Source organism: Pogoniulus pusillus, chromosome 1, assembly GCF_015220805.1.
Source record: "Pogoniulus pusillus isolate bPogPus1 chromosome 1, bPogPus1.pri, whole genome shotgun sequence".
NCBI classification, from domain to species: domain Eukaryota; kingdom Metazoa; phylum Chordata; class Aves; order Piciformes; family Lybiidae; genus Pogoniulus; species Pogoniulus pusillus.
The window spans coordinates 29,118,123-29,131,828 of NC_087264.1; the positions used below are offsets into that span (position 1 = coordinate 29,118,123).

Genomic DNA, 13,706 nt, shown 5'->3' on the forward strand with positions numbered 1-13,706 from the left:
AGGATTCGGCTACCAGTTCGTTACTTGTGAAACAAACTGGTTTCTGGAGGGTGGGCCTGAGCCAGTACCTTCGCGGCGGTACCCATTTTCTCGGACTACCGTGGTTACAGTAAAAGCGGGCCTGTGCTGCTGCTGCTGCTGCACATGGGAGTGCGGTGACGCTGCCGGGGGAGCAAGGGTAACTCCGGCGACATCACCCCTGAAACCACTCGGGTTTGGTCTGGGGGTCTCGCTCTCTCGTACGAACCTCTTTTCAGGTGAAAAACCCCGGTTCGGGTGCTGAGGAGGGGCTGGGGCTCCTTTGTGAAGAGTTTTCCTGAAAGTCCGGGGAGGTTTCCCGTCTGGGAAAGTTTCTCTTCCCCTTCCGCGGGGGCGGACCGGGCCTATGCCTTCCCTCCTGCGCCAAGCCGAGCCAAGCTTTCCTCGCCTTCCTCCCTCGGTGCCTTCGCAGCGAGCCCTCCTGCCTCCACCCTGCCGTCCGCTGTTCGAGGCGGGGCGGACGGCTCAGCTCCTCCCCTGCCGGGGCACTGGGACGCCTCACCCGGGGCGTGATGCGGGTTCGGGGTTCGGTCGGCCGCGGCGGCAGGGCGTGAGGCGAGTCATGGCTAACGTCAAGGTGGCCGTGCGGGTCCGGCCTCTGAGCAAAAGGTGTGGCGGGGCGCGTTCGGGGAGTGGAGGGAGGACGGACAGAGGAGGTCACGGTCACCATAGCGGTTAAGGGGGCTGCCAGGGACGATCGGGTGCTGCTGGTCCTGTCAGCGGGGATAGGGAGGGCGCCGAGCGGTGGCTTCGCTGGGACTGAGGGAGAGGCAGCGAGCGCCTGAGCAATGTAACGGAGAGGTACGAGGCGTGGCAGGACCCCGCCCGGCTCACTCAGTGCTTGGGAAGTTTCTTGGAGGAGTTAGCACGGAGCAGTTAGGCAGACCTGCCTCTTCCTGCGGTCCCCAGAATGGGACAGTTGCCACCCAGTGTCAAAGAGCCTTCCCTTCCCGTCCGCTGCGGCTGCTTTTTCCAGCGGGAGGTAGGGACGGATATACCCAATTTCGCCTCGCATCCTCCAGCATGCTTGCCTCAATAGAATCCCAAAAGCTAAGTGGGACAGTTGGAGAACAACTCCCACAAAGAAGAAGATGCCGTAGCACTGTGCTCTGGTGTTGTTTGGGTGTAACACGTAATTAAAACTTTGAAAATCCGGGGACGAAAAGGAAGAGGAAAAGCAAGCAGCCAAAAGTTCAGTGACTGATACTTCTCTGTTAGAGCAGTGCTGTAGCACTTGAGGGAGAAATGGTCTGAAAAGAGGTATGAACACTGAGAAGAAGGCTTTGATTTGATGCTGCCTGCCTTTTTAGCACGAGTCCCTCACGTTGTCTTCTGCTTGCATTGATTTGAGTGATAAGTCTCCCAAGCAATGAAAGTGATTCTTGAAGAAATGCTCAGCCAGAAAAATTAGCTACCAGTACACTAGTGTTATTTTGGAGTCTTGAGTTCTTACTAATCTATTTTATTTAACTTTTTTTCCCCAGAAAAGATATCAGAGAGTGTTTGAATTAAAACAAACAAACAAACAAAAAAACACCAGCCAACCCAAACCTGATATTCTTAGCTAGGGAAGACAAAGGTAGAAAGTGATTTCCAAGTTTTCATTGTAATTCGAATTTTTAAAAATACCATGTCTACAATTTCATTTACAAACATGTTTGGTTAATACAGCTCTGCTTTGTTGCACAGCTATCAATGGAACAGTTTTTAATGGGTACTGGCATATAGTAAGAAGAGTTGTTGCACTGAAGTAAGCTAAACTTAACTTTTTATTGCTTAGTTTTTCTTTAGTTTTGGGGATGCTATTTAAATGGTTTTAATTTTCTTCCATACCGTTGGTCATTCTTGGCATTTACTGGTTAGATAAATTGCCATCATGTTCTCTAAAACCAAAAGCAGCACCCAAGTGCTGAGTATTAATATTAAATGACAATTTGTTAATGATACTAAGTTATCCAGACCACAGGACCCTTTTGTTTCAGTCTTGCAGAGTTCCCTGGAGACTGAAAATATTTTAAAGTCTGACTCGGTGGTATATTTCATTAGACAATCAATGGTATGTTTGCTGCTGCACAATAACTTTTGGCTTCTAGACATAAGTCGAGTCTTTAACAGTCAGGCAAGAGAGGCCAGAGACTGAATTGGCAGGTAATCTTCACTCTCACCAAGCCCTTCTTGGTGAGGAATTTTGCACCACATCTGTCTTAATGTGTTGGTTTTGTTTGTTTGTTTTTTCCCTCATTCAGTAGAAATAAATAGTACACAGCATTACATATATCATTATTGCATTAAAAAGCACCTCTAAGTCTGACAGCTAAGGTGTAGCAACCAGAAAGTCAGTGATTAATAAGAACTTAAGCCTTTGATATAGGCTGTGTGGGCCAGCTGTTTGGAAATATAGTTTGGAAAGAAAGGAAGGATTGAAAGTATGAACAACCTCTTGCACATGGGAGAAGCTAATCTGGTGCTGAAACAGACATGTTTGTATGGGAGTGACAGTGGAAACCTCAGGGGTTAAGTGGGAAGAGACTGTTAAGTAATTCCATCTGCTCAGCCTGTGGTGGTGTAACACATGGGATAGGGAGGCAGAGACCTGTCTTGTGGTGTGTGACCACAAAGTACAAGTTCATTGTACTGTACCACATCTGAGGTCAGCAACTACATTTCAGAGTGAATTTTTGTCTTTTACAAATGGGAAGGGGAAGTGTTTGAATGTGATGCTTAGAGATACGGTTTAAGGCAAATCTTGTAGAGTAGGGTTATAGGTTGGACTTGGTGATCCTGAGAGTCTTCCCACCTGGATTTTTGATTCTGTGAGAGTGGGTGCTGTAAAATGACAATAGTGATAGGTAACAATTAGGTATTCTATGGGAGCTGATTAAATCACGTTATGATTTATGTCTGGACATCTTCATGCTTCGTCTACTAGATAGTAAACTTTTGGAAGGAGAGCATAATTTCTGTCTGTCAGTCAGAAGTTGTTGACGGAAACACTTTCAATGCTAGCATGTAACTATGTGAACTAGGAATGTTGTTTCGTTTACCTTTTTAATTTCTGCTGTGGAAACAGTGTGGTGTGCAAAGTGGGCACTCAGCAGGTCCAGGTCTGGCTTTTCAGACCTGGAAATAGTGTGACTGGCTGAGAGCAGTGTACTTTACCCATGAAGTATTTCAGGACTGTGTCTAGGGCTCTCCTTGCACCTGGGTTGGGTGTTAATAGGTTGCAGAAGCACCTGCAGCATTATACATGCCCTTTTTCTGTTTATTTAGGCCAGCAGAAACTGAAGATAGTTTTCATGTGCTGCTGGCTTCAAAAATGTTTGTTCTTGTGGCATTCCTTCACAATTCTAGTAGCTAGTTGTGGCTGTGGATTGCTCCTATGGTGAGTGCGGGCCCTGTGATATATGAGAGGAGGAAGGGAGGGCTGTGTTTGTGCATGGGAGGCCCTCTGGGAGGGGAGCGGTCAGTGTGTCCAGACCAGTATGGTTGGGACCAGAATATGTAGCACAGCTGCCTCATGCCTTTTCTTCTATGATCCACTCCAGCTGCATCTTCTGCTTTGTATCCAGCTGGCCTTGCGTCACTTGTGCATACCCAGGATGCATTCCTTTGTCAGTGGTACAGTTGATAGCTGCTACGTAGCAGTCTTAAAGACAGAAAGGGAGATTTTAAACAACAGTGCTCTATGCCACAACAAAAACAGCCTTGTGCATTGCTATAGGATTCCCTTTTTGGCGTGCACCAGTGACTAGAAGACGTTACATTCCTTCCCAGATTGTGGATTGGCACTTGGGTAAAACATTTCACAGCAAGTTTATTTACAGGAATTGTAAAATTGTAGTGGTGTTAGTTAAAAACTTGATGTGATAGCATGCAAGTTAGCCCATAACACTTTGCTGGCCCCTGAAGTTTGGAAGCAAACCAGAAGACATATCAAAATATGTTGAAAATACCTTCTTGACTTCTCAGCTGCCTCTGTGCCTGGAAAATAAGAGACTTGTAAGGGGCTCTTGATGCAAAAGGGTCTTTCCTAGTATCTTAAAGAACTTGCAGATTAACTCTCCCATCCTTGACAAACCTCATAGAATTGTCACTTGAAAAAGTCACAAAACAGATTAATTAACCCAAAAGCTGCCCTTTGACTTTTGCTGCTTTTCATTGTTTCCAAGCTGTATCTTGAAGCCTCTTGAAGTTCCTGAGCTTGTTTTCCATGCTCTGGCAAATGAAAATACCAAAGAGATGTCTGAGTAGTCCCGAGCGGCAAAGGTGAACTGTCCTTCCAGCTATGCAGATGTTTGCTATCAGTCTGAGTTTCAGGAGGTGTTTTCCTCTTCACTGCTGCTCTGTATGGCTGCTCTGTTTGTCTTCTTGGGGTGCAACAGGTAATGAAGCTTGAGGACAGGACAGGGATTAAGGAGTTAGGTTTGAGGTCCTAAGAACTTGGGTGACAAGTGTGAGGATGCCCAAAGCAGGGAAGGAACTGTAGGGAAAGTTCTTGCCTGTGGTTTCCAGAGTCATGCTGAGTATGCCAGGCTGACCTGAGCAGTGAGATGTGCGTAGCTGCAGTGAACAGGTGGGAGAGGAGCTCAGCTAGTTGGTGCATGATGATCTGAATATTTAAAATTAATTTCTGTTGAAAAGGAGACCTATGTGGAAAAACAATATGACTTTTTAAAATCCTTCTGGAAATGTTGGGGTTTACTAGTTATGCTGTTATTAAGCTGCTGTAGAGTCAGCTTTGTTAACTCTTCTCTGTTGTAGTCTGCCTCCTTAGTTCTTTGTAATCATCTTGTGGTAAGTAAAATGAAGGATTCTTTTGTAAGCAAGACTTGTTGCTGTTTTGTAGACTGTGTTATTAGCTATTTTACATGCTGCCATATAATCACAAGAGCTCAGATACAACCATGTGGCCTACTACTGACAAGAGCAATAACTTGTAACAAATTGTGTAGAAAACATTCCTTGACTCTTATGCATAGCAGATGTTAAATGCTGTATCAAAATAAAATTAAAGCAACAGCAGAGTGGAGATTATTGCTGTTCTCCATCTTAAATCCCATCGATACAAATTATTCAAGTATATTCCTTTTATACTGCACTAGTTTCTCGCTGCTGCCTTTCTTAAGCATGTCTTTATTTTCTTTTTTAACCAGTCTTTTTTTCCCTCTTTGTTTTTGTTTTTGTTTTTTTGTCAGCTTTGTTCAGGTTGTTCTGTCTCTGTCTTAAAACTTCATAAAGCCACTGTTAAGAGGGACATATTCTGAGGAAAGATAGCCATAGATATTTAAGGTTAACATTTCAGTATCACAGTATCACCAAGGTTGGAAGAGACCTCACAGATCATCAAGTCCAACCCTTTACCACAGTGCCCAAGGCTAGACCATGGCACCAAGTGCCACATCCAACCTTGCCTTGAACTGCCCCAGGGATGACGACTCCACCACCTCCCCGGGCAGCCCATTCCAGTGCCCAATGACTCTCTCAGTGAAGAATTTCCTCCTCACCTCGAGCCGAAATTTCCCCTGGCGCAGCCTGAGGCTGTGTCCTCTCGTTCTGGAGCTGGCCACCTGAGAGAAGAGACCAACCTCCTCCTGGCCACAACCACCCCTCAGGTAGTTGTAGACAGTAATAAGGTCACCCCTGAGCCTCCTCTTCTCCAGGCTAAACAACCCCAGCTCCCTCAGCCTCACCTCGTAGGGCTTGTGCTCGAGGCCTCTCACCAGCCTCGTCGCCCTTCTCTGGACACGCTCAAGCATCTCAGTGTCCTTCCTAAACTGGGGGGCCCAGAACTGAACGCAGTACTCGAGGTGTGGTCTGACCAGTGCATTTATATATATGTATATAAAAATATAACATACATATATATATATATATATTAAAAACCCGAAACAACCAACAATCAAACAAAAGAAACCCATGGCCTTTATTTAAATTGTTGTGATAAACTACTTCAGATGTATTTGATGCAGGTGGATAATGACACGCAATACTGGCACCATTAACATTTGTACAGTTTGTTTTTGTTTAGAACTTCAACTTCTGCATGTCAGGGCTCCAGGGTAGTGTTTTAAAAGTCTTTATATTTATCTGTCTTCGAAAAACCAACAAACAAAAAACTCAAGACCAAACAAAAAAACAACCCAAACCCAACCTAGTATTTGCAAGGAGAGAACATTTGTTTTCCTTTATATTTTTTGAGTAGGTGGAATTCTTTTTTTTCCAGCTGCAAAATACCAAAATCCAAAAGTACCAAAGTACTTTTCCTGAGCTGACTTAAACTTTTTTTTATGACCCAAGTGTGTGCTGGATAAATTACCTCTCTTAATGGAATATTGCTACCATCTCTATTAAATGCTTTACTGGATATTATTGGAAATAACTTCATTAGAAACCTGAATATATTTTTCACTAGCACAAGAGATATATTAGACAAAACTTGTCTGGAAAATGGATGCAGTATAATTTGGTTTTGTAGGTATTTGATGTGTGTTCTGTGTGGATGGAATTTTCAAATGCAAAATAGAACTTTGTTTGGAGAAACAACAAAATTGTCTTTGATTTCACAGGGACCAGAATGCTTCTGTGAAAAAGTATAAATATAGGAAAAAAAGAGGTAACAGGCAAGAGCAGAAAACACCTTTTAGGTTGCTTAGGACTATTAAGTACATCTCGTGCTATTCCAAGGTTTAGGCTAAGGCAGGCCACTGAAGAGTAAAGAACCTTTCTTTTACTCTGATTTTCTTTCCTTACCCTTCTCAGTTGTATGTTTTAGTAGATATATTACTTACAACTAGAGAAAAGGCAGGCTTTTATCTTCTTTCATGTGCTCTGATAGTTGAGTGAGTGTTGTTCCTTTGTGTCCTTTTCTTACACAACAGTGCTTTCTTCAAGTGGTGGTAGTTGAATGTTCTCCCAAAAGTTTTGGGTTTTGGGGCTGGTACCTGATGGTGGGAAAGAACTAACTCAGGCCTCCAGAAGTTCCTGTCTGAAAATTTGTACAGACTTCACTGGTTATGCATTGCTCACAATTTCAAGCTTCTTTGTCACAGAAGAACTGAGATTTTAACAGAAACACTGAGGTTCTATTTTTGTGTTTAAAAATGTGATCCCTCTCACAAACAAATGTGCTTTAGCCTTTGTGTATCCTGTGTTGTAACCTAGCCTATTGTTAAGGTTGTCTGGACATCTTTTCCTCTCTCTCTCTCAAATGAATTATTTTCCTTTGCCTAGTCAATTATTTAAAGTTTAATGTAAACTGTCACTGAAATGGCTGCTCTTTTCCCTTAGCATCTGTACATGGAGTTAGCATGTGGTTTTCATAAGACACATCTGTTTTATAAGGGTACTGCATGAGCAACCTTTTCCAGATTGTTATGGAGGGGTAATTAATTCATGTGAGATTATGTTTTCCAAAATCAATATTGTTTATTAATTTTTATATTCAGAACTCTTACCACCCCCCAACACTAATTTTAATAATAATTGGTTTTTCCCACAGTCGTGGAAACATACAAAAGACTAACTATATCTAGAAATAACATGTAAAAATGTATAAACATTAACTGAACTCAGTTGAACTGGAAGAGAAGGTTCCTGCAGTCTAATATCATTTGTCCACTAGATGGACTCATGGAGCTCCTTTCTGCTTATGGCAGAAGGCAATGGTGAATTACAAGAGGCTTTAAGTATTTACTCACAAAATATTATTTCCCAACTCGTGGGCTAGCTACAGCTTCTGACACTACCCAAACACTTTCAGGGAATTCTGTCACTGTCTTGTCTGCCGCTGAGACTTGATTCTTCCCAGGCTTCAGAGTGCTGGGAAAGGAGGCAGACAATCTCTGACCTTTATCTTGACTCCTCTGGATGATCTGTGTATCTCCAGGACTTCCCATCTTGGCAGGAGACTTTCAGGTGTAGCCAGGATGTGCAGTCTTAGCACGCTGTTATGCTGGCTATGTAGGCTAATCACATGGAGGCATTTAGAGCCTGTTCTTGGTAAACTCAAGGAGTGTAGTTTCCAGGCAAACAGGAGAGCTAGCTTATAGCTTTAGCATAATGCTGCAGAAGGCAATGGCACAGTCACTGCCAGAAACAGAGAGCAATAGCAGCAGGCATGAATACAGTGGCAGAGCACACTGTGTTTACCTGCATATCCCCTTTTATCAATGTAGCCCAAGACTAATGAGCCTTTGAAGTCAGAATAGCCAACCAGAATGGCAGTTAGCTAAGCTTGACCATATTAGTTGAAGCCATAGGCTTGCTTTGCCCAAATTTGGGAAAAGCATAAGCCTTGCACAAGGCAGGCACAAGGTAAGTGTGTGTACTTTTTTTACCACAGGACCAAAACAAGTCTGGTAGGCCAGAGTCCTTAGACTCAGTGGCTCCATGTTCTTTGTCCACTTTCCTGTGGTTGCTTCTCTCAAAACAGAAGGAGAAAGAGCAGAAAACCATGTCTGGCCAAGCCAGGACATGTATAAATCTATTTTTGGCTTATCAGGTCTACCATAACACAGTTGTATTCTTCTTGCAGTGGCAGGAAACAAGTTTTCTGACTTTGGTAAAGGGCAGACTTTCTAGCTCCTCAAAAGGGCAGGACTCTGAATGTCCCAAGTGGCCACCACCACCTGTTCTACAGAAGATGATGCTTATGCTGATGTTATGTAGCTATACTGTGCCTGTTTCAGTCAGGAGCACAAGATGGAAGTTTACCTTCCAGAGTAGAAGGCTGACTGCCTCTTCTCTTCTTTCACTTCTATGTTCCCCATGCAAAAGCAGCTACAAAAATGTCCTAAACCAACACAGCAAAAACAGTTTTTGGAAGCCTTCTAACTTGTATTTTGCATTTTCATAGAACACTTTTCTTCTGAAGTCCTAAGAATACTTCAGGAATGTCAGAATGTTTTGGAAAAGGGATTGGATCTTAGTATCTTTTGTTTCTTTGTTTTCATGGGCAAGGTTAGTCACATAGGAGGTGCAAAGGTGGCAGCTTCTCAAAGATACCTCTGCCAATGCCACCAATAAGCAGGAATCAGGGACAATGCACAACATACTGTTAATGGAAAAGAAAAGATAAATATGTCTCCCTGAAGTTGTCCCCATAAAAGCTTTAGATTTTATGACCAAAGGAAACCATGGGATAGATTTGCCTCAGCATTATACTTCAACTGCTGGCATGGTGATTGCACAGGTGTGCCATTAGATGGCATAGATTGTCCCAGGTACAAGTGGAGATAGGTTGGTATCTGTACTGTAACTACTTGAAGATTATCATAGGTACTGCTGTCATCCTGGGAAGCTATAGAGTCTCAGAGACAGCAGCAGTCATCTGCTGGTGTGCTCCTGTTGTGTTTGTAAGCAATGTGAAAATGCTCTCCCATCACAGTAAGTCACAGAAGGCTACTTCTTTCTAGAAAAGTCTTGAAAAAAAGAGGCTGAAAGAGCTGACAAGGAATGTAGAGTCATAGAATCATGTGCCTGTGAGGTGGAGACATCAGCCTAAAACCACGTACAAAGCAGTAGAAAAGGGAGATGAGACCTGCAGAGCACTTGGAGACACTGAATATGGGCCCATGGACAATATGTCAGAGAGAAGAGACAGCATAAACCTCTGAGGAGTGATGTGTGTGCATAGGGAGAGGAGAATGGGAACCTGGTGAGCTGTAACTAGGGCGATAAAACAGGAGGATTAACAGTAAGACTGAAAAACAGGGAATTCTTGTGGGATTAGGAAGCAGGATGAGGCCAAGATCTTTCTAGAATAGAGGAGGAAAGAAGAGGCATAACTGAAGCGAGCTCCATCCTAAGGGATCCCTCCAGTTTTGTCTGCCTTGCACTGTTGTGAAATTCTTTTGAATTTTTCCATCAAAATGTTCCATCTCCTTTTAGATCTGGTGTGCTGTGCAAGGTAGCTGTCAGCTTTGTCCATAACTCACCTGGCAGAGGTTTTTATGTGGATATGCTTGGAAGACACTTGCTTTTCAAAGCATCTACCAAGGTGCACGTCCAAATGAAATGTATCAGCTGCAGCTTTGTACCTTAGATACTCACAGCCTATATCTTTAGGCACTTATCCTCCATTTTTTTCTTTAGTGAGCTTTGTGAGGCCTCCATTCAGTACTCAATTGTAAACACTGCAACATTTAGTGTCCTGATGTACAGAATGCAAATTCTCTCTCCTGTGAGTGTTTCTCTTACTTCTGAGCTTTGCTGACTTCTGCGTTGAACTACTGAACACTCACAGCTTAACTAAAACCACTGGGAGCTGTGCTTGTGGTTTTGATGTGAAATGCTCTGTATAAGTATATATCATGGAAAGTAATAAGTTCAGTCTGTTTCAAGACATCTGCTTAAAATCAGTAATGTGAAGCACAAAGACTCTTAAGTTAAAGTGTTATTTCTGTCTTTAAAACTTGTGGAACCTTTGCTCAGACATGTGTTTAAAACTTCTTTATGCTTGTAAAGCTCGTGTTGCAGGATTGTGTGTTAAATGTCTGAAAGCATTGGTTTTGATGTCATTTTGGTATAGAAAGCATGGGATAAAAATTGAGAACAGGAGAGGGGAGACCCCAGAGGCAGGGTACGTTGTGCTGTATGCTGCCTGGAAGGCAGAACTGTCAGTGAAAGGAGATTACAATTGATGGGGGAGTAGATATTGTGTACCTGCATGAGGAAATCTGTAAAAAGACAAATCTAGGGCCATGAATTAGTGATCATCAACTGGATTTGGATTTTATAACCCTTTTTTATCTTAGCTAGTTTTTGACTGATCCAATTGCACTGATCCAGCTGATTAGCCACTGATATTTCTACAGCTAATCTCAAATGATAGCATCTTTGCCTTCAGTTTAATTTGAAACAAAACATGACAAAACTGCACAAAGGACAACATTTATTTCTAAACCAATTTCTTCCAGCTTTACTTAGGCATTAGGCTTCATCCAATTTCCAGTAGAACTGCAGCCTGCAAGATTTGTCAGAATGCAAAGAGAAATACAGAACAAATATTAGGATTACAGAATCTTTCCCTTGTTCTTAGCTTCTCCATAGTAAAGTGTTCATTTATTTTTCTGCTGTTATAGAAAAGATACAGACATCTTCTTGCTCATTGCTCTCTTGCTATGTATAAAAAAAATGCATAATGATTATTAAGAGGGATATGAATCAATACACCTATAAATAAGAATGTCTTTAACTTCAAGTTGTTGTCATGCTGTTGTCCTAAGAATAAGTTTTTTGCTTTGGCCACATCCTTTTGTTGTTCTTCCCTAGTATGACTCATTTTGGAAATGGGCTGTAGTAGCCATTCATAGCTGTGTTCAGCTGTTGTTTTAGACAATGTATATGAGTGCTTGGTCTTTGGCACTGGGGGGGACAATCTCATACATTTACATTTCAGGACAGTTTTGTTCTTCTGAAGAGTATTTTTTTTAGGACTACCACAAGCACTTTGGATTGTGTGGTAAAAATCAGATAGTGTGACCCAATGACACTTGTGGTTTAAGTCTGTGGTGATGGATCTGTACTCCACAAAGCATAGACAGTCTACCAGTGCTCCACTCTTCTTCCTTGTAGATGTAATTTAAAACAACAACTGCTAATTTGAAGTAAAATCCTAACAAAGTATTTAGGACAAGCATGTGGAAACTGTCTAATCACCGCAATCCTATTTTTTAACCCCTCTCGCTACTGAGATACCTAGCTGCAAATCCTGTTTCATCTCACAGAGTGTTTTATAAGGAAAAGTAAATGGTTTGTAGCTCTGATTTGCACGTTTTTAAAGTAAACACAAATTTCTGGGGTTTACAAATGTGACATGCACCTTTCTCTGTTTTCATAATGTGAATGGACCTTTTAATGTGTTCTATTTCAGAGAGAGTGCAGAAGGAGGAAGAGTGATTGTAGAAGTTGAAGACAAAGTAGCAAAAGTCAGAAATATAAAGGTATGATTTTGTAAACAGTTCATTACCCTGATACTTTTCTCCGCTTAGCTGTTGGGTCTTTCTAGTAAGAATAAGGGAGAAGTTTAAACCAGCACAGCTGTAGAATAACTGCAGCAAAAGTGTGTGGGAGGCTTGTGGTGTCTTGGTTTAGGACAGGGGAATGTAGCAAGTCGTTGTGTTTGCAGGAGTTCTGACAAATATAAACTACAGAAATCTGGCTGCATGCCATCATTCAAAGGTGTTAGTAAATTGTTTAGGATTCTGCTCTTATCTTACTGCTGCTAAGATCTGGATCATTTATTTCCTTGCTTCTCTCCTGCTCTCATATTTGGACTGACAGTGGAACGGGCTTGCACAAAATGGAGCGCAATGCTTCAGGCCTTGGTAAAAGACCAAGAGCCATAAGAATAAATTGAATGTAGCTGTCACCCTTCACGAGCGCTCTGGAGCCAGTGTGCATGGGAACCAGACCTCTGGTTTAGACTCTTGAACTACTTTAAGCTGCCACAGCCCTTCATTGAATTAATAGAAAGGGAGCAAAGCTATTTTGTGTTGTCAAACATGTTCCTTCTCAAAAGGCAAATAAACGAACCATGAGATTACTGTGGGGATCCTAGAAGATGGATGCATTTTCTGTTCCCTGTCCCCTTTTTCTTTATAACTGCAAGTGACCTGGTTATTCTAGATTGTTGGTTCAAGGGTAATAATACATTAGGTTTTGAAGAGAAGCCTTGGCAAAAATTGAATTAGAGGATTTGAGCTATTTACCCTATTATTGTATTGATTACAAGGGCTCGTTTAGCAAGAAAGAAGAGGGGAAAATACTAGTGGTAGGCTAAACATTTATCAAGAAGTTTTGACTGCATCGCAGAGAGCACCTAGCCTTGAATAGGGTGTGAAATTAGCATCTGGTGTTATTTTGCTGTTGCTGACTCAGACATAAGTTAACAAAATGTCTAACTTCTGGGCCAAGGATGAGCAAAGAGGTTGATAAAATACACACCCATAGGGGAAAAAAATGATCATGCTAGTTAGGGAACCTCCCCAAACTTCCCTCAAGTGTTTTGAGCTTTAGATGCGCATGCATGTGTACGTTATAGGATAGTTAAGGAAACACGGCTTACCAGCCACATGTATCACACTCAGGATAGATCTGATGTGCATGGCAGTGCTGGGTGTGTCAGCTGGTTTCAGGTGCCTGGCACCCTACACTGCAAGGCAGAAATAAAGACAAATAGCTCAGGGTGTGGGTTGGCACTTTGCACACCAAGCGAGGAGCCATTCTGAGGGATCTAACTGAGTCTCACGGATGTCAAACGTTGCTTGTGTTCTGTGTATTTCTTTTTCCAAGGCGGCATTTTGCAGAATCTGAGAGTCTTGTTGCTTTCTGAAACGGTTTTCCCCAGTTCCCTGTGAGTGTGGTAGATCTCTTGGAGACACTTCTCCAGCATTGACACCACCTGTTGCTGGTGGCTGTCCTCAGGAAGGCTTTGGTGCCCACTGCAGAGCTGTGTGGATTTGGGCCTCTCCCCCACTCTCCCTCACTCCGTCACCTGTGAGGGAAGCGCCCTCCCGCAGGTGCAGGCCTGGCTCTTGCAGCTGCCTAAGAGGCTGCAGCTGAGCCTTGTTAGGCCTAGAGGGCTTTCGGTTTCTTTGTTTGAAGAGGAGCTGTGAGCTGACCTGGGATCCTGTGCAAGCCGCGGTGGCCGCGCAGACTGCGCAGCA

General features: G+C 42.8%; 1 protein-coding gene across 1 annotated transcript in view; it reads left to right on the forward strand.

The window, feature by feature from the left end:
* The first annotated feature begins 539 nt into the window (after window positions 1-539).
* The window catches only part of STARD9 (StAR related lipid transfer domain containing 9), a 105,263-nt gene continuing 92,096 nt past the window's right edge, over window positions 540-13,706 (forward strand). The window contains exons 1-2 of the mRNA XM_064146536.1: window positions 540-648; window positions 11,912-11,981. Of these exons, the coding sequence (XP_064002606.1) occupies window positions 602-648; window positions 11,912-11,981 (117 nt within the window). The 5' untranslated portion in view covers window positions 540-601. The remainder of the gene's footprint in view (window positions 649-11,911; window positions 11,982-13,706) is intronic.